This window comes from Ictalurus furcatus, chromosome 7 (assembly GCF_023375685.1).
Source record: "Ictalurus furcatus strain D&B chromosome 7, Billie_1.0, whole genome shotgun sequence".
Taxonomy (NCBI): domain Eukaryota; kingdom Metazoa; phylum Chordata; class Actinopteri; order Siluriformes; family Ictaluridae; genus Ictalurus; species Ictalurus furcatus.
In genome coordinates, this window is record NC_071261.1 from 12,287,255 (window position 1) to 12,306,814 (window position 19,560).

Below are 19,560 nucleotides of genomic sequence, written 5' to 3' on the forward strand. Positions count from 1 at the left end.
CGAGTGGTTCTGGTGAATCAAATACCAGTTTGATGATTTCACTATTTGATTCATTGGAATAAATAATCAGACTGATATTTGATTTACCAAACTGAATCAAATAGTAAATTATTCATTCGTCTGGTTCTATTTGATTCATTAGAATTCACACCAAGTAACAATGACTTGATCGGATCTGGTGAATCGGATACCAGTCTGATGAATTGTTCTAATGAATCAGTTTGTTGATGGGTTTATTTTTTCTTGAATGTCCGCATACTAACTAGCTAACGCTCAGTGCCATACTTTACATGGTATGGTAATGGGCAAAGTCGTAAACGGGCACAGAGACATAGTGACGACGGCAGAGTGGGCAGGTGGCGCCGCCCTCCTGGCAGAAGTGCTCTGATGCTCTCAGGCAGGACTGATGGAACAGATGGGAGCAGGAAAGCAGGACGACTGGAGTGGACGAGTGCGCGCTTCTCAGAGGAGTCAGACAGATCGGACAGTCGTAAGTGTCCCGCTGGGCCGCCTGAAGACAAAAACATTAATGCCATTTTTTGTCTTTAAACCTCCACATTTATTACTGAAATTTATACACATTACACTTCGACCAAGAAAGGTGCATTTCCCAAATTAGAGACTAGTTATGGTTTAATTATGTACCTTAAATGTACGCACATTCCCAGGTGATAGTACGACTGCAGCGATAAGGAAAGTTCCCGAAGTTTGACAGTAATGAAGTTGTACTAATGGAAAGTTTAATGACATCTTGATTGACTTCAGTAAGCAAATAATGCAGGGTTTATTTTTTTTCTTGGCAAAATATAAACTTCCTGCTTTCATTTTCTTTGAAATCAGCGGCTAATAAAGGACAAAGGCAGCGACAAATCTGCTGTTGGTTTAATTTCCTGGCCTGTGGGTGTATTGTGTGCGTGTGGTTAGTGCCGTGTTGTGTTGTGAACACTGTGTACAATGCGAGCTGATTTATGAGCGAGCCGAGCTCCATTCAGGCTGCGCTGGGACATCTGCAGCGTGGAGACAGGTGAGGACACGCCGTGGACCGACAGGGACCAGAGGGATTAGGGCTATTGAGGAGCGGCGCTTTTGATCGCGCTCGAGTTGTGAATTTATGTTCGGATGTGTGAAGGATAAACTTCAGACGAGTTGGAAACTAGCTTCGATGTTAACGTGAAGGTGAATGGAACATTTCCGACGTTGCTAGATAAACAGATACACAACGGCCATTTTGTGAGACTTTGGATGAACAAATCAGGACATTACAAATGATTACACGTGTATTAGATTTCATTTCCTTTCTGAACATCGTCTTAAAACGGATCTCCCGCCCCACCACTTTTTATTAACTATTATATAACTAATAAAACACTCAGTGTCGTGCTGTTTTTGGAGAATAATCAACAACACAGTGGTGTGATAAAGCAGAGCTACTCACCACCTCGAAGATGCTTATTTTCCAATAACATACTTTTACTGGAATAAGATTTGATTCTGTAAATGAGGATTTAAATAAGTGGATAGATAGATAGAAAGAGATGTACCTTCTCCTGAGCCTTCCTCCACTCCTCCTCCTCCATTCCTCTGGTGCTGCTGGTCTGTAGACGGTCGAAGAGGTGGAAGACGTCTCGGCTCTGGGCGACGCTCTGGTCTATTTCACGCAGGAACGAGTCGACGTCGCTGTGGCATGACTGCACCAGGCTCGTGTTCAGCTGCTGAAACTGAGCCATGCTTCGGTATAACTCTTATACAAGATTATAAACACACCAGCGGGAAATAAGAAGCAGGTACAGACACAAGACTCTGCCCACTCTTGTTCAACCTTTGACCTTATATGTAGAGATTTTCTGGATTGACTGAATCAGATTTCATTACTGAAACATCCCTAAACAACACACACACACACACACACACACACAGATCACAAAGACTCATTAGCCTTCTGATATTTATGAAAAAGGAAAGAAAGAAAAAGAAAGAAGGAAAGAAATTTATGAATGAAGGAAGAAAAGAATGAAGAGAAGGCATTGTTGAAGGAAAGAAAAAGATAGAATGAAAAAGAGAGAAAGAAAGGAATTCTTGAAGGAAGGATGGAAGGAAGAAAGAAAAACGATTGAAAAGAAAGAAATGAAAGTGAGAAAAAAGGAGAGGAATTTACTGAAAGAAAAATGAAAAAAAGAGAAGAATTTAAAAAATGAACGAAAGGAGAAATAATTAATGTAAGAGATAGATAGATAAATATATAGACAGACAGATAGACAAAACAGACAGAAAAATTAGAAGGGAAGAGAAGAAAAAGAAAAACGCAGTAAAAAAGAGAGAGGGCGTGGCCGGCTGTTTTTAAGCTCCAATAGTAAAGGCCAGAGTAAAGTACAGTTTCTACGTTACCGTGGCAACGTGTTTAAAAACGTGTCTGTGTACTGTAATACACTCAGGAACAGATTTTCATCTATTTTTGTGAACCAATCACTGATTGATCGAAGGAGGAGATAAAGTCCAGCAGTAATTAATACACATACACACACACACACACACACACACGCAAGCCTGAAACAAAGACTTTGAGATGAAGGAATTTCTTTTTCTAAGCATCAGGCAAAAAACACAGCAGAAATAAGAGCTCATGCCACAATGTGTGTGTGTGTCCTGGGATGCACTCTCTGAAGAGAAAGTATGTTTTAGAGTGGACCTGTAAACACACACTCAGCTTTGTGTGTGTCCCAGGAATGTCCGGTGTGTTTAAAAATAAATATTTAAATTTACAGAACTCTATGTATAAACAATTAAACCCTTTTACTGTCAATTTCATAGCTATTTGATTTGATTTGATTTGTTTTATAGGGATGAACTATTCCTAGTCAGTTTACCTTCTCCTCGAAGAATCTGCGTCGTAATCGCGGGTCACTGGGTGGCACGACTTTCCTCACGTCTCTGTACCACTGTCGTGCAACGCAGCCTCGCCACCAGGCCTGAATCCTAAATGAAGGAATAAATACATAAAATTGTCCCCACTCTTTACCCGGGCTCTCCAGTACGGTTCTGATACTAATCCCTCTATCCGTCTCTCCACTACCGTATCGTTACGTCACCACCAATCGAACACACGTGTACGCACACAGGTAAAACACACCTGAGAACGCACTTCTCTCTGTAGAGTCTCGCTCCGTCATGTATCGCTCGAGTCTCGTACTGCTCCGTCCTGCACAGCGGACAACACTTCCTGCCCGAAAAGTGCTCAAACTTCCTCAAGCACGCCTAAACACAACCATGCACACATCATATATATATTATATATATATATATATATATATATATACATACAGTATCTCACAAAAGTGAGTACACCCCTCACATTTTTATAAATATTTGATTATATCTTTCCATGTGACAACACTGAAGAAATGACACTTTGCTACAGTGTCAGGGTCTTGGCAATCTTCTTATAGCCTAGGCCATCTTTATGTAGAGCAACAATTCTTTTTTTCAGATCCTCAGAGAGTTATTTGCCATGAGGTGCCATGTTGAACTTCCAGTGACCAGTATGAGGGAGTGTGGGAGCGATGACACCAAATTTAACACACCTGCTCCCCATTCACACCTGAGACCTTGTAACACTAACAAGTCACATGACACCGTGGAGGGAAAATGGCTAATTGGGCCTAATTTGGACATTTTCACTTAAGGGTGTACTCACTTTTGTTGCCAGCGGTTTAGACATTAATGGCTGTGTGTTGAGTTATTTTGAGGGGACAGCAAATTTACACTGTTACACAAGCTGTACTGTTACTGTAAGCTCACTACTTTACATTGTAGCAAAGTGTCATTTCTTCAGTGTTGTCACATTAAAAGATATAATCAAATATTTACAGAAATGTGAGGGGTGTACTCACTTTTGTGAGATACTGTATATGTGTATACATCATAATATATATATATATATATATATATATATAAAAAATAAGAAAAAGAATGGAAAAAAGAAGGAAGGAAGGATGGAAAGAAGAAGGAATGAAGGAAGGAAGGAGGGATGGAAAGAAGAAGGAAGGAAGAAAAGAAGGATGGAGAGAAGAAGGAAGGAAGGAAGGAAGGAGGGATGGAAAGAAGGAGGAAGGAAGGAAGGAGAGAGGGATGGATAGATGGATGACTCCTCCTCCACCAGCAGTCCTGTCCAGTCTTGTCTCGCAGTGGAGATGTTATATATTATATATGTGCATCATGGTAGCAAGGTAGTGAGATAGAGAGAGATAGAGATAGATAGAGAGATAGATAGAGAGATAGAGTCATGGGCAGGTATAAGGTGGATATAGGTGTGATGAACTCACTCTGTGAAAGATGTGAGAACAGGAGAGCAGAACCTGTCAGCAAATAAACATGAAGAATTATTTATATTATTTAATGGCATCTCAAAGTGTACACTAACGGAGGAATAAACACTAACGGAGGAATAACCACTAACGGAGGAATAAACAGCAGACGTGAGCGTGTTATTAAACTCACACAGAAACACTCGCAAACTTCACATGGCTCCTGCTGTAATAAACACTAGTCTCCCATCATTTTCCCGTCTTTCTTTCTTTTGAGTCTCTTTTCTTGTATGAATGTTTTTCTTTCTTCCTTCTTCTCTGCATTTCTTCTTCCTGAATTTCCTTCCTGCCCCGTCCTACTGGACTGCCTGCATTTATTTCCTTCTTATTTTTCCTTCCTTCCTTTCTGTCTTTCTTTCCTTCCTTCCTTCTGGACTGCCTGAATTTCCATATTCCTTCTCTTTCCTTCTTTCCCATCTTTCCTGCTTCCTTATTGTTTCCCTTTTCCTTTTTTGTCTTATCCCCCTTCTTTCTGTCTTTCTTTCTTTTGAGTCTCTTTTCTTTTAGCAATTTATCGTTCTTCCTGTCTGTCCTGTCTTCCTTCTTGTCTCCCTTTCCTTCCATTCTTCTGGTCTTTCCTGTCCCTCCTTCTGGACAGCACACATTTCCTTCTTCTTACCTTTCCTTCCTTCTTCCTGTCTTTTCTTCCATCCTCTCTTTTCTTCATTCATTACCTTTTCTTCCAGTCTATCCTTTTTTCCTTTTTCCTGCCTATCTTTTCCTTCCTTCCTATCTGTATTTCATTTCTTCCTGTCTTTCCTGTTGTCCTTCCTTCCTTCCTGTCATTCTTTCCTCTCTTTTCTTCCTGTTTGTCCTTCCTTCCTTTCTGTCACTCCTTCCATCCTTCCTTCCTATCTTTTCCTTCCTTCCTATCTGTATTTAATTTCTTCCTGTCTTTCCTGTTGTCCTTCCTTCCTGTCATTCTTTCCTCTCTTTACTTCCTGTTTGTCCTTCCTTCCTTTCTATCACTCCTTCCATCCTTCCTGCCACTCCTTCCATCCTTCCTGTTTGTCCTTCCTTCCTGTCACTCCTTCCATCCTGTTTGTCCTTCCTTCCTTCCTGTCACTCCTTCCTTCTTTCCTGCCATTCCTTCCTGTCTGTCCTTCCTTCCTGTCACTCCTTCCTTCCTTCCTGTCACTCTTTCCTTCCTTTCTGTTTGTCCTTCCTTCCCGTCATTCCTTTCTGTCTTTTCTTCCTGTCACTCCTTCCTTCCTTCCCTCCCGTCACTCCTTCCTTCCCTCCATCACTCCTTCCTTCCTTCCTTCCCGTTTGTCCTTCCTTCCTGCCATTCCTTCCTTCTTTCCTGTTTGTCCTTCCTTCCTGTTACTCCTTCCTTCCTTCTTGTCCATCCTTCCTTCCTTCCTGTCACTCCTTCCTTCCTTCCTGTTTGTCCTTCCTTCCTGTCTTTCCTTCCTGTTTGTCCTTCCTTCCCATCTTTCCTGTCCTTCATTCCTTTCTGTCTTTCCCGAGGGTCAGTGAGGACTGAGAAGACAGCAGCAGCGCTGTGGAGTTTCAATGGTGATATTTTAGTGTAACCTGATAAGGAAGCCTGACGCGGAGTATGCGCGGAGTGTGTATAGCGTCAGAGCAGTGATTTACTCTCGCGCTTTGAAATCGTACCACTGTCTAATTTAGACTTATCTAGAATTAACTGCTGATTGGACACGAAGCTGTCTGTCTGAAGTTTCGCAGGTAACGCGGCGCAGGTTCACCGAAACCCGTCATCATGTCAGTTTTTAATTTTTTTTTATCTCGCCGCTGATTTATGGCTGCGGGAATTACTATTAACCAAACCTGCAATTACCCATTCAACTCTGATAATGAGAAGTGCTTATTAACTCGCCGTAAAATCATTCCTCCGATTGGTTTTAATTCCTCCTCTTTCAGACCCAGGCTGTTATTGCGCTTTAATTGATTTGAAGTTGAATGCAGGGCTCCTTCCCTAAGCCTCGGGGTCGAACCCATCCATACATACACACTCACACACACACAGGAGCTAATATTTACATAAGCGTCTATGGTAACTGGGCTTTGTGGCTGTGTACAGCTTTCTTTTCCCAGCATTCCTGTGCGGATCGTTGTCTTGATCCCGAGAGCGGTCTGCTCAGGGACGCTATTGCCGAGAGCTACTCTTAAAAACACCCTAAGAGTTTATTTAAAAGAAAATGTTGGCAAAAAAAAAAACAAAAAACACGGACATGCCCCAGTGCAGAGTGGTAAGAGAACATTTACAGAATTTTCGGTCGTAGAAAATTAATCAGCACCTTCTGACCAATCAGAAGGCAGAATTCAACGGTGGAAAAATCACGGAGCCGGTGTGGAGGAGGGAATTGTGGGTAATCCGTACCTGCGGCTGGAGGCGGAACTCCTCGGTGCAGATGATGCACGGCTGAGTGGAGTCTCCGTTCAGCAGGGAGCGAGATTTCACCTCCGTCCACTCGTCTATAGTCAGCCTTCTGCTGCTGGGAGCGGCTACTAAACCCAGCTTCTGAGCTACACACACACACCCACCCACACACCATCAAACACACACACTATAAAAGTCGACAGAGAGACAGACAGATAGACCGAAAGTAATGAAAACAATGTAGACAATAATATATAGTTGCTTTAAGCGACAGACCGGAAAAAAGACAGGAAGAAAGACAGACAGACAAAGATAGAGGGATGAACGGAGGCAGAGAGACGCATAAAGCAAACAGACAGGCAGGAAGTCAGTTAGACAGAAAGATAGGTGGATAGACAGGTAGCCTGATAGACAGACACATAAGGCAAAGAGGCAGGAGGGAAGAAAGGCCGACAGAAGAAACAGGCAGACAGACAGACAAACACATAAGGCAAATAAACCAGTGTGGGGGAAAAAGTCAGACAGATGGACAGACAGATAAATCAAGCAGACAGACAGACAGACGGACACAGAAGAAAACAGACAGGTAGGAAGAAAGGCAGACAGACAGGTGAACGGACACTTAAAGCAAATAGACCAATGGGAAGAAAGGTAGACAGACACAAAGAAAGATAGATGGATGGACAGATAGACAAGAAGAAAGAGACAGACAGACAGAAAAATGGATGGACAAACAAGATAGAGAGAAAAAAAAAGACAGAGAGAGAAAGACACATGAAGCAGACAGACGGGTGGGAAGAAGGACAGACACAGACAGAAAGACGGATGAATGGACAGACAGGTGGAAAAGACAGACAGACAGCACTGATGCGCGCGCGCGCGCACACACACACACACACAACACCAACCACTAGTGTGTCTGCTTTGTGTAGTTTGTTTATCAGTGGTGGTTAAGAGTGTGTGTGTTTATCCCAGAGTACCGAATGTGAGTGGAGGCTGAGGTGAGTCCAGCACAAACTCCCGCTCATCATCAACATGGTGTGTGTGAGAGTGTGTGTGGCGTGTGGAAGGTGAGGGAAGGTTGGGGCGCTGAAGGTGTGTAACACTCCGGATGATGTGATCCTGAAGCGCTCCAGCCATCATGGCCTGCATCCTTCTGTCTGCTCTGGACCTGCGGCCCTGTGTGTGTGTGTGTGTGTGTGTGTATACACACAGGTGTGAAAGAATGTGTGAGAGAGAAATACACAAAGAGATCAGTCGACACACAACACTGACTTATCTAGATCTGTTCCAATAACCAACTCAATAATATATCACAATATCGTTATTATTATTATCATTAATACTGCACTATTGTTTAATACATTTCTGTGAACACATTAAACACATGTTAAAACACACCAATTAACTTATTTTTATCTCATTTAAAAACTCATACATGAATAGATAGAAACAGGAAGTGACCCTAACTAGCTAGAACTAAAGCTAAATAGCTTTAGCAGCTAAGTTAGTGTTAGCAAGCTAATTTATTATTATTTTATTAATAATAATAAAAAAATAAATAAAACGCCTTAAACACCTGAAAGACGTTTTAAAATTTTACTGCGTTTTAAGACTACAGTAATATGAGCTAAAACCGCGTTTATATTTTAATTAGAGAAGACAAAACACAGTTTCTACCTTCAGCATTGTCCTGAAGCAGAGCTGGTGTCCCTGGTTACTCTGATTACCCGGTTGCGTAGCAACAGCGTGGCAGCTGGCAGCACTTCTTCGCGAGTGCGCATGCGCGTCACCTTCATCCGCGTTTGTGGAAAAGCTTTTTGTTTACGTTTTTTTTTGTTTGTTTTACTACATTGTTCTGAAGTATTTATAATTTTTTAATTTTATAATTACATTTGATCACTTTATTTAAGCATGTATAAGAGCTTATTTGCGTATTTAAATCAGTCTGTCATTTGAATCTATTGGCGAATGAGTGACCCGGAGGAATTCTTCATGCACATGAATAATAAATAGCCTAATTATAGAAATATTATAATTAATATTACAATATTATATACAGTAATAACATATTAATATATGTTATATATCCACTATCTCTCCTGTCTTTCACCTGTCTTTCCCCATCTCCTTCCTGTCCCTTTCCTTTCTTTCTCCTGTCTCTTTCCAGTCTCTTGCCTATCTCTCTCCTGTCTTTCACCTGTCTTTCCCCATCTCCTTCCTGTCTCTTTCACTTCTTTCTCCTGTATCTTTCCAGTCTCTCACCTGTCTCTCTCCTGTTTTACCCATATCCTTTGTGTCTCTCTCCTTTCTTTCTCCTGTCTCTTTCCAGTCTCTCTCCTGTCTTTCCCCATCTCCTTCCTGTCTCTCACCTGTCTCTCTCCCATCTCTTGAATGTTTTCTCCTGACTCTTTCTTGTCTCTCTCCTATCTCTCTCCTGTCTCTCTCTTCCACTTCTCACCAGTCTATCTACAGTCTCTCCTTTCTTTCTCCTGTCTCTCTCACATGGATTTCTTGTCTCGCCGATCTATCTTTTCTCTCTCTCTCTCTCTCTCTCTCTCTCTCTCTCTCTCTCTCATGTCTCCTGTCTCAGACCTGTCTTTCTCCCATCTCTCTTCAGTCTCTGTCCCATCTCTCTCCCAGTTCTTGCTCCTGTATCTCACCTGTCTCTCTTTCATGTCTCTCTCCTGTCTCTCACCCATCTCTTTAATGTCTCTCTCCCATCTCTCTCCAGTCTCACCTGTCTCTCTGCTTTTTTTCTCCTGTCTCTCTCATCTGTCTAAGGTTTTCCTGCTGTCTCTCTCACCCGTTTCTCTCCAGTCTTTCTACAGTCTCACCTGTCTCACTCCTGTCTTCCTCCCCTCTCTCTCCAGTCTCTGTCCCATCACTCTCCCAGCTCTTACTCCTGTATCTCACCTGTCTCACTTTCATGTCTCTCTATTGTCTCTCTCCTGTCTCTCACCCATCTCTTTAATGTTTTTCTCCTGTCTCTCTCTTGTCTCTCTCCTATCTCTCTACAGTCTCACCTGTCTCTCTACTTTCTTTCTCCTCTCTCTCTCTCATCTGCCTAATGCTTTCCTGTAGTCTCTCTCTCCTATCTTTCTACAGTCTCACCTGTCTCACTCCTGTCTTTCTCCCATCTCTCTCCAGTCTCTTTCCCATCTCTCTCCCAGCTCTTGCTCTGTCTTTCACCTGTCTCTCTTTCATGTCTCTTCTCCGGTCTCTCACTTCTCTCTCTCCAGTCTCTCTCATAGCCCTCTCCAATCTCTCTCCTTTCTCTCACCTGCCTCTCTACCATTTTTTCTCCTACGTCTCTCCTCTGTCTCTTGCCCATCTCCCTCTCATCTCTCTCCTGTCTCTCTCTCATCTCTCTGGGCCTCTGGTTTGTGTTTTAAGGAGCCAATCACTTTGTGAAAAAGCAAAGCACAGACAGGGGGATGGCTTTTTTTTAGTCCTCCTGTCATCAGAATGGTTCTCTGGTTTTCAACAGCGGCGCCGTTTGTCTTTGCCGCGTCCATAAATACAGTTTGAAAGAGCTTTTCTGTTTGGCTTTCTGAGCCTCTCTACCTGTGTTTTCTTTTTTTTTTTAAGTGGGAGAAGTCGCCTTGTCGTGCAAATAGCTCTCAGGTTGAGAAGCGCAGGAGAAAGGAGCCGGGTTTGAATAGGGCGCCTTCGCTGAACTCCTCTGCAAACTTGGCTGCTTGAAAAGGGACCAGTAATCCGGCCATTTATCTCTGTTCAAAGCCGGCAGGTAAAAAGCAACGTTCTCGGATGCCATCGGTTTAAAAAAAAAAATGAAAAAGGACATGTTGAATGAATGCTCGCTGTTTACCCAGTTTGTAATACAACAACAATGAGAACAACTTTATTTATACAGCATCTTTCATCTATTTCAAATGCAGCTCAAGGTGCACAGGAAGAACGAAAGAAAAAAAAGAAAAGGTTAAAAAAAAAGCTGCTACAACATGACTACATGATATCTGAAAAATAAATCCTTATAATAACTATAGTTTTTTTTTTAAATAACAGGGTGCTTTTTTCAGCACTAAGAAAACACTTTTCAACTACTCTTTAAATCAATTTCCAATTTGGGTTTATATATAAAAAAAAATCTCCCTTCCACAACATTAAATGCAACAATAACTGGATAAAAATCATAGCATCTTTCCTTAACATAAAACCTAAAACTGTAATCATCTGCAGACCGCTGTGGTGTACAAGGAGTAAAACATTGATTGTTGAGTATTTTCCTATAACAGCACAACACGGTGTCTTACTTTTTACTAGCTGGCTTCAGAAGTACAGAAGAACTTTTCCAGTACAACAGAAGACTGTGCTAATTAAACATTTGCGAATAACGGAAGTAGTCTGAGGCCAGAAGACGGTTTCATAGCTCATTAATAATCTTAATAACAGTAATCATCTGATGAAGAGCAGATATGAGCTGTTACGATTCATGGTGTTTTATGAGCGGGTTCCTACGATGACATTAATTCCCTGATGTATAATACCGGCCCAGTGGTGTATTGGTGGTCCAAAACCCGTCGATATATGAAATACAAATCACAGTTGGCTTTGGGGTTTTATTTCATCTGCTAAAGTGCTGCATTACCTCACAGTCTGGCCTCGGTTCAGATCGCAGTGAGTTCACAACGTCCAGCTAGATATAAAACCGTAGAGGGAGTTACCGCAGTACACACTCAAGCTATTACAGTAGATATGAGGCTGAAACCTCAACACTGAAACTATATCATGACTTCTTATTGATGGCTATAATAAGAATGATGTGTCCTGCTGAAGAAGAAAAAACAAACAATTTGTAATGGTTTTAATGGTTATAATGGGAGTTGTATTGGTTTTAATGGAAACTCTAATGGTCCCTGTGGGTCTCTAATGGTAATTTGCCTTTTGCCTTCTGTTGGTGGCATGTTATGTCTCGTGGATACCACTAAGAACCAATAATGGTAATTGTTTTAATGGTTATAATGGGAGTTTTCTTGGTTTTAATGGAAACTCTTATGGTCCCTGTGGGTCTCTACTGGTAATTTGCCTTTTGCCTTCTGTTGGTGGCATGTTATGTCTAGTGGATACCACTAAGGACCAGTAATGGTAATGGTTTTAATGGTTAACAGCTGATGGTTGGTAATGGTACATATTTGTACTGGAAACCATTAGAATTTCTGTGATGGTTTCTATTGATTTCATATAGCAGGGTTGCCAGTTAATAAATGTTAATAAATTAGCTAAACTAACCTCAATATCTTCAAGTTCATGTCTTCTAGAAAGCTACAGGAGACGCCTCATTGTACACAAGTCTTTATTTAATCCAGCACACTGAATCATTTTACAGAGGTAGGGCCAGGGGTGTTCAGGGCTGTGTAATTTGTTCTTTGATTGGACTACGTGTACGTAGTCGAACTACTTTTAGCTTTTCTTCCAACAGCATTTGGGGGTAAAGGGTGTTAGAGCGAATAATCCTACTATGTACACATGTACACAAAATGGCCGCCGCATGATATCTCGTTGTGTTGATTCATACACGATGGCATCTTGATTTAGAGTGTAAAATATGGAAAGGAAAAAAGCCAGAACTAGAACTCCTTTCCCTCAAAAGGATATATGTTTTTTGTTTTCTTACATTTTATAAGATCATTTGAATGCAGGAGTTCTTTACAACTCAATGTCAGTTTCTAATGTTTCTAATATTTGGTAGACATTTTCATCATAAAATCGTCTAAAGAGACACGACGTGAGCTAAAACCAGTAGTTCATTCGCAGCAGTGCTTCTAACCCCACCTCTTTGTAATATATTTATTCAAGCCCCGCCCCCAGATTTTTTCATAATTGTGCCACTCTTCACCAGGCTAGCAGAAATATAAAAATAGCAAAAGTTATTATATATACTTAATTTTTTTTATCACTTGTACCCTGATTAGGAAGCTAGATGGCATAATCACTTGATAATAATGATTAAATGGTCTTCTTAATAGCGGAAGCCGGAGTAAGAACGCTAACTAGCTGTGATTCTAGCGTTTAGGACGGAGCTGAGCTCTGATGCGTCATTCAGAAACGCATGCCGCGGCGTCTCAGTGAGACAGAAGCTGTAATTTTAATCAGGTATATATGAAAGAAATCAGCAGGGGGGAAGAGAGAGCGGCGTGGCCCAGGTTCAGGCACAGCGTGTGTTAAAAACCTTCCTGAGCTACAATTTATGGTCATTTAGGACCTATTTTCAGCTCTGTGATGGATTCTGCTCAATTATCGACCATTACAGCGACAAAGCGAGAATCCACTCAGAGCTCAGGGTCACTGCTTACAGAGAGAGAGAGAGAGAGAGAGAGAGAGAGAGAGAGAACTGCATACTGAATTATAACGGAGCAAGAGAGACTGAAAGAGAGAGTGAGAGAGATCTGTCTATCCGTCTACTACCTGTGTCTGTCTGTCTTTATGCGGTGAGGCATAAAGAGGCACAAAGAGAGATAGAGAGAGGGCAAAGAGAGCAAGACAGAGAAATTGAGAGAGAGAGAAAGAGATCTATCTATCAAGATAAAGAGACAAAGGGGGAGACACAAAGCAGGGGAGACAGAGAGAGAGGGACAGAGGCAGACAGAGAGAAAGAGAGAGAGACACAAAACCAATAAGCAAGAAAGAAAGAGATACAGAGAGAGACACAAAGAGAGAGACATAGTGAAAGATAGAGAGACTGAAATCTATCTATATATTTACATGTCTATCTATTAAGAGAGAAGGAGAAATACACAAAGGAGAGACAGAAAAAGGGAAAGAGAGAGAGATATCTGTCCATATCTATCTATCTATCTATCTATCTATCTATCTATCTATCTCTCTGTCTGTCTGTCTCTCTCTCTGTGTCTGTCTATCTCTCTGCATCTGTCTATCTCTGTCTGTCTCTGTCTGCCTGTCTGTTTGTCTCTCTCTCTCTCTCTGTCTCTGTGTCTGTCTGTCTCACTCTCTCTCTCCCTGTGTCTGTCTTTCTTTCTGTCTGTGTGTCTGTCTCTCTCTCTCTGTGTCTATCTCTCCCTCTCTCTTTCTCTCTCTCTCTCTCTCTGTGTCTGTCTGTCTCTCTCTGTCTGTCTGTCTCTCTCTCTCTCTCTCTCTCTCTCTCTCTGTCTGTGTGTCTGCCCCTCGGTGTGCACCCTCATTAGCTCCCTACAGTGTAGTGCACTTGCTCTGCAGTGGTGTGTAAATGTGTAAGTGTGTAAGTGTGACGTGTTGAGTAAGTGTTCAGTCTGCGAGTCACTCGTCACGTCTCTCACACTTCAAAGCCGAGCTGCTCCGGTCTCGTGTTGTAATTTCAGACGGCGTCGACAGATAAACTAGCGCTGCATGTTTACGCGTTTTTCCTCTGGCCAGAAGAACAGAACCGCGCTACTCCGAGCCTCTCTACGGCCCACAATCCTGTTCACTCTTTTTCCTTTGCTTTTATATTTCATGATCTATTCCAAGATTTATTTGAATTCTACATAATCCCTAAGGAGTATTTCCACATGCCGCACACGTGTAGATGTGGATCCATTAATAGGGTTGGAATCCTCATGACATGTCAAGTTCATGCGATCTTGAGAACCGAACGTGTAAAGTGATTGGCTGATGACTTCAGGAGCTGAGAATTTATTGGCCATCGTTTGTAGCCTAGCAGTTTTACTGTCCAAAGTAAACAGGTGTGTTTCTGCTGTCACTTCACACCTAATTCAGCACAGTCTGTCTCACTGTATGAAGCATGGAAACCTGAAGAAGAGTCCACCAGACAGCCAAAAAAAAAAAAGAAATCGCAGGTTTAGGCTTATTAAAGCCATCCACACACATGTACACCTGTACTGACCAGGATGAGGCGTAATGATAAAATCCGCTTTATTGGCTGTCGGACTCGGGCGACGCCCCTTATTACCCGGACTGACGAGCAACGGGGCGGGGAGGACTGAGATCAAGGCCAGAGACGCTCGACATGTTTACATTCTTCGGTGATGTCCCACTTCACGTCTCTCATCCTCCCGACTTGAACGAGTGAAAGAATGGGCAAGGGATGAAGTGGTAGATCAGAACGGTTCCAGGTCACGTGACTTCTCCACAGGGGCGTGAGCTATTTCAGGCAGCTCTCATCTCTACATTCGGATTTCTGAAATCCGAGAAAGGCGATGCGACTGGACAAATGTGCGAAGTCTTCATGAGTATTTGCAGTGGTTTGAAGTGTTAAGGATGTGAAATATGATATGCACACTCTTTACACTTATTTGACTAAAATATTTCAATTTATTATTATTATTATTAGTAGTAGTAGTAGTAGTTGTTATATTATTATTATTAGTAGTAGTAGTAGTTGTAGTAATAGTAGTAGTAGTAGTAGTAGTAATAGTATTATTATTATTATTATTATTAGTAGTAGTAGTAGTAGTAGTAGTAGTATATACTGTATGGATTTTACCAAGTTAGTATGAGATGTATATTTATGTATTATATATGTTATATTTATGTGCATATACTGTATATACATATAATTTATTAGGAGCAAACTACTTTTGACAAAAAACAACAAAAAACAACTATTTTATTTTAGCACTCCAATCTGGATAAACAATGTCTTAAATTTGACTCTCAAAAATAGCATAAATTTTTTTTGTTTTATTAACAATGATGATGATGATGATGCAAATTTAGACAAACTAATGTAATTTCTCAGATTTTATGTGGTAATATAGATTTTATTTCTTTTTCCTTATTTTTTAAACTTCTGAATAGAGTTTCTAAAATTTCTAAAAAGACCAATAATAAATAATAATCGTAATAATCTCACATTTATTTTAGCGTGAGAAATATCGGATACCTTTCGCCATATTTGAACGATTTTTCACTCGGGAATGAGTCAAATTTGACACAGAATTTTGCACTTGGATGTGGAAATACCTATTCTTACCAAGTTCTCCTTATTTTTAAATGTTAGCCTGAGAAGGATAATGGATGAACTACACCATAAACACCTGCACAAAGTGGATATATATAGGAGATAGGAGGCAGTGGTGTGTTATTTACGTCCTTTACATAAATACGGGGCATTCCCGTTTTTTTAACCTTTTCCCTCGTCACACATCAAAAGGGAAACGTGAGGCGGAGATGAAACAAAGCAGACGAGACTCAGACACATCAAGCTCTCGCGTTCTCTTTAAAGCTTAATTATAGCTGTTAGGGTGATGAGAGACATATCACACAGCGGCCGTGATTAATAAACAAACCATCAAGGGGCCAACAAGTTCCTGCTCATCGCCCTGGTGCATGCGCTCAGTGCACAAGAACATATAAAAGTATAGGTCTTCTTCTTCTCTCTCTCTCTCTCTCTCACACACACACAGACACACACACAAACACACTCATGCTGGCTCGCTTTTTAACCCATCTCTCACGTAGACAAACACACACAGACACACACACACGAACACACACCTGTTCCAGCGACAGCCGATGACGCTCTGAGTGACGAACCCAGCTTGGACGACGTGAACGACGCTGTCAGTCACGCTTTCATCTTTCAGCTATGAGGCTGTGTAGGAGAAGGACAGCGAATTTAGTAAACACACGACTTTTCAAAACAGGGTCAGAGCCGGAAAACACACCGCCATTAAATTAACAAATTGACCAAGAAAGATGTTTCAGAGTAAACCTGGCAAAAAACAAAAATTGGGGCTAGAAAATACAGACTGAAGACGATGTAACATGAAAGCAACACGAGAGACTAACAATAAAAATGTATGAGATGGTATATGAATGAGAAAACGGTGGAGTATATTGCACTTGGATATACAGTATTGCTGCACGGTTTAAGAAAATAGCTGCCATACTCCGGCATACATGCAGTGTATAAAATAGCACTCGATGCAGCGCATCCTGTTATTTTTTGCATGACGAATGGTAGAATCGTGTTATATCTACTGTTGTGACTGAACAGGAAATAAAAATGTTTCTTTTTTTTTTATATTGGGTATGCGACTGTTTACTTTGATCCTATACAGAAAACATGTTTGAAGGATAAGCTGACCAAGCACTCATCTGCTCATAAAATTCAGTCCTCAAGCTAAGCAATTTCTCCGATTAAGACGTCCCTGATTACGATGTCTCTCCCGATGTCCTCTGTGGAAAAAAAAAACCCCTTACCATGTCATATATGTGTATGTAATATTGCCCTTGAATGGCATTCCATTGTTGTTGTTGTTGTTGTTTTTAATGTGTTTATTTACAGGCAAAAAAAATCAACTTAACAGTACAATATTCATTAAAAACAAATCCTTACTAATACAAATAATGTGAAAAAATATTTACAACGTAATAAAAAAGAATGGTTTAAGCCATGGTCTTAAAGTGTATTAAATTTCTGAGAGAATCCATTTCGAAAACTGTTTTCAGGTCCAGATGGCTTGTTTTCGCGTTTAGACGGGCCTCCTTGTCAGTTATTTTAAATCAAAGCTGTTGCTATGAAAGACAATTGAAAGAAAGGTATAACTGTAAATGCTAATTTCACCAAGTTTAGCCATGGGCAGTTAGCATCACAATCTCTACACAGTTGCTTGAAGTCTGAGGTAAAAATTTTGTATCATCCAATAAAAATGTGTCAAACTTTTATGTAGTTTATGTACTTAATACGTTTTGTTATCGTAATTGGTCAAAACACACAACGCAACCGCTAACAATAAAGATTACTGACGAACTCCAGTTAGCATTCTTAGTTAGCTTGATTGCAAGGTAAACTTTCAAGCGTTTTAGCCTTCATTGTCTCTTTATCGTCTGCGTTGACGGATTAATAGCGTTAATTCATGTATTTGTTTTCACCTATGCCTCCTTGTGTCTTTTTCTTAACATCGACCGCTTCGTGCTAACCAGTTCTGAGGTAAATGATCTACCTGGCTAACAATAGTCTTGTACCGAGCCCTGACTGGAGCAAACAACGAATGAGTGATGTTTTCTTTAACAGTCAGTGTTTATTCCCCAAGATAAAACTATTTATAAGACAATTAATCCATGCTGATATTTTTGAATGAAAAAAAAAATCTTTCCTTGCTGGAATATTCTCCATTTCCTAATACAACTTGAGCTAATAGGCTAATGTGCACTTTTCCCTCATTACATTACAAATGTGCACAAGTAGATTTTCATAAAGCTGCGTAAATTTTAAATTTACACTATTAAAACATTTTAAAGACAGGGCTTTCTCAAACTTTTTGGCCAAACAATCCCAAATGGACGTTATAAATTTCTTGCAACTCCTAGAATTAGCGTTTTTGGTTTTCTCTGCATTGTTTATTGGCGTATTTTCATAAATGTTTTCTTGTCTTCTGTTGTTCCGCTGAGTCAAAGTTAAGGAGCTAGAAGGCACTAGAAGAGGTTAACGGACGGAGATATGCGTCCATTTTTTATTTCTGAACTCCTATGCTAGTTACGGAATCTTGTTTCTGTTGCATATGAGAAAATATTACTCAACTGCAACTTTTTAATCTCGCAGTTGTGAGTTACTGCAACTTCCTGCTTCCAGTTCATATGAAAAAAAAAAAATAATAATAATGTAATGTTAATTTCCTTGTTTACACAAAACAATGTTGGGTTTTGTTGTGGTTTGAAAGGCGCGGTTGTGCGATTGTTAATAAGTGACTGACGTAATGAAGACATCGTGAAAGATCGTGAATTATTCGTTCGCACCTGTGAGGAAAAAAGGCACGGATGAGTTCAAATGACTCACAATTATGAGATAAAAGTCACAATCATGTGATATTAACTCAATTTTGAGACAAAAATTTGCGGTATCTCGCAACGGTGAGATAAAAATGAACAGTTGCGTGAAAATAACTCGCGATTATGATGTTAAAAAGTCGCAGTTGATGTAGATTGACTTGCAATTGTGAGATAAAAAGTCGCAGTTGTGTGATATTATGATAAAAAGTCGCAGTTGTGTGATATTATGATAAAAAGTTGCAGTTGTGTGATATTGTGATAAAAAGTCGCAGTTGTGTGATATTATGATAAAAAGTCGCAGTTTCGTGATACGATAAAAAGTTGCAGTTGTGAGAAAATTCGCTTAAAAAAATGTCGCTTGATGCGTCGCTACTGTGAGATAAAAAATTGCAATTGTCTAATATTAACTCAAATGCAAGATAAAAAGTCACAGTTAAAAAAAAAGTAAAAAGTAAAAAGTCGCAACTGAATGATATGCTGTACGAATAAAAAGTCAAAGATGCACGAAACATCGCAAGAAAAAAAAAACAGTAACTCCACTTGATTACCCATACCATACACCATCGTTGGATATTTTCCTGTAACAGCACCACAAGGAAAGTTTGATTTCTTACTAACTATATAAAACTATATATATATATATATATATATATATATATATATATATATATATATATATATATATATTTTTTTTTTTTTCTAGATGTTATTTTACTGCCTTTGTGTTTATTATTTGAAATGAATTTCCTCCACTTCTGCATCACTGCTGTTTTTCCCCCAAAACGAAGACTCTTCTAACCTTTCAGCCCTGACAGCTCTGAGCTCTCGTTCTTATTGGTCAGTTTCTCTCATACCACTTCCTGCTCGATATAATCAGTCCGGAGGAGTCGGGAGCTGAAATTGCTTCTGTCCATCAGCTCAGGTGTTGGAGAAATTGTCCTGCCTGCAGCGCGTGTCGCTTCATTTCACCACACGGGTCACTGGAAGGCCAGAGGTAGTCCTAATTTAAAACAGAGGAGGATGTGTGTGTGTGTGTGTGTGTGTGTGTGTGTGTGTGTGTGTGTGTGTGTGTGTGTGTGTGTATCTGTATAGCAGCTGATGAGCTGATGATTGTAGAAA

The 19,560-nt window shown here is 40.4% G+C and overlaps 1 protein-coding gene across 2 annotated transcripts; it reads right to left on the reverse strand.

The window, feature by feature from the left end:
• Nucleotides 1-244: 244 nt before the first annotated feature.
• rnf32 (ring finger protein 32) lies at nucleotides 245-10,033 on the reverse strand. 2 transcript variants are annotated; one of them, XM_053628499.1, is made up of 9 exons: nucleotides 9,823-10,033; nucleotides 8,389-8,501; nucleotides 7,689-7,887; nucleotides 6,709-6,854; nucleotides 4,320-4,352; nucleotides 3,128-3,252; nucleotides 2,865-2,973; nucleotides 1,542-1,718; nucleotides 245-511 (listed from the first exon to the last, which is right to left on the reverse strand). In XM_053628499.1, the coding sequence occupies exons 1-9, from the start codon at nucleotides 10,004-10,006 to the stop codon at nucleotides 287-289; spliced, it is 1,311 nt and encodes a 436-aa protein (XP_053484474.1). In that variant the 5' UTR covers nucleotides 10,007-10,033; the 3' UTR covers nucleotides 245-286. The 2 variants fall into 2 exon arrangements, with proteins under 2 accessions (XP_053484474.1, XP_053484475.1); XM_053628500.1 differs by lacking the exon at nucleotides 4,320-4,352.
• Between the last annotated feature and the right edge of the window lie 9,527 nt (nucleotides 10,034-19,560).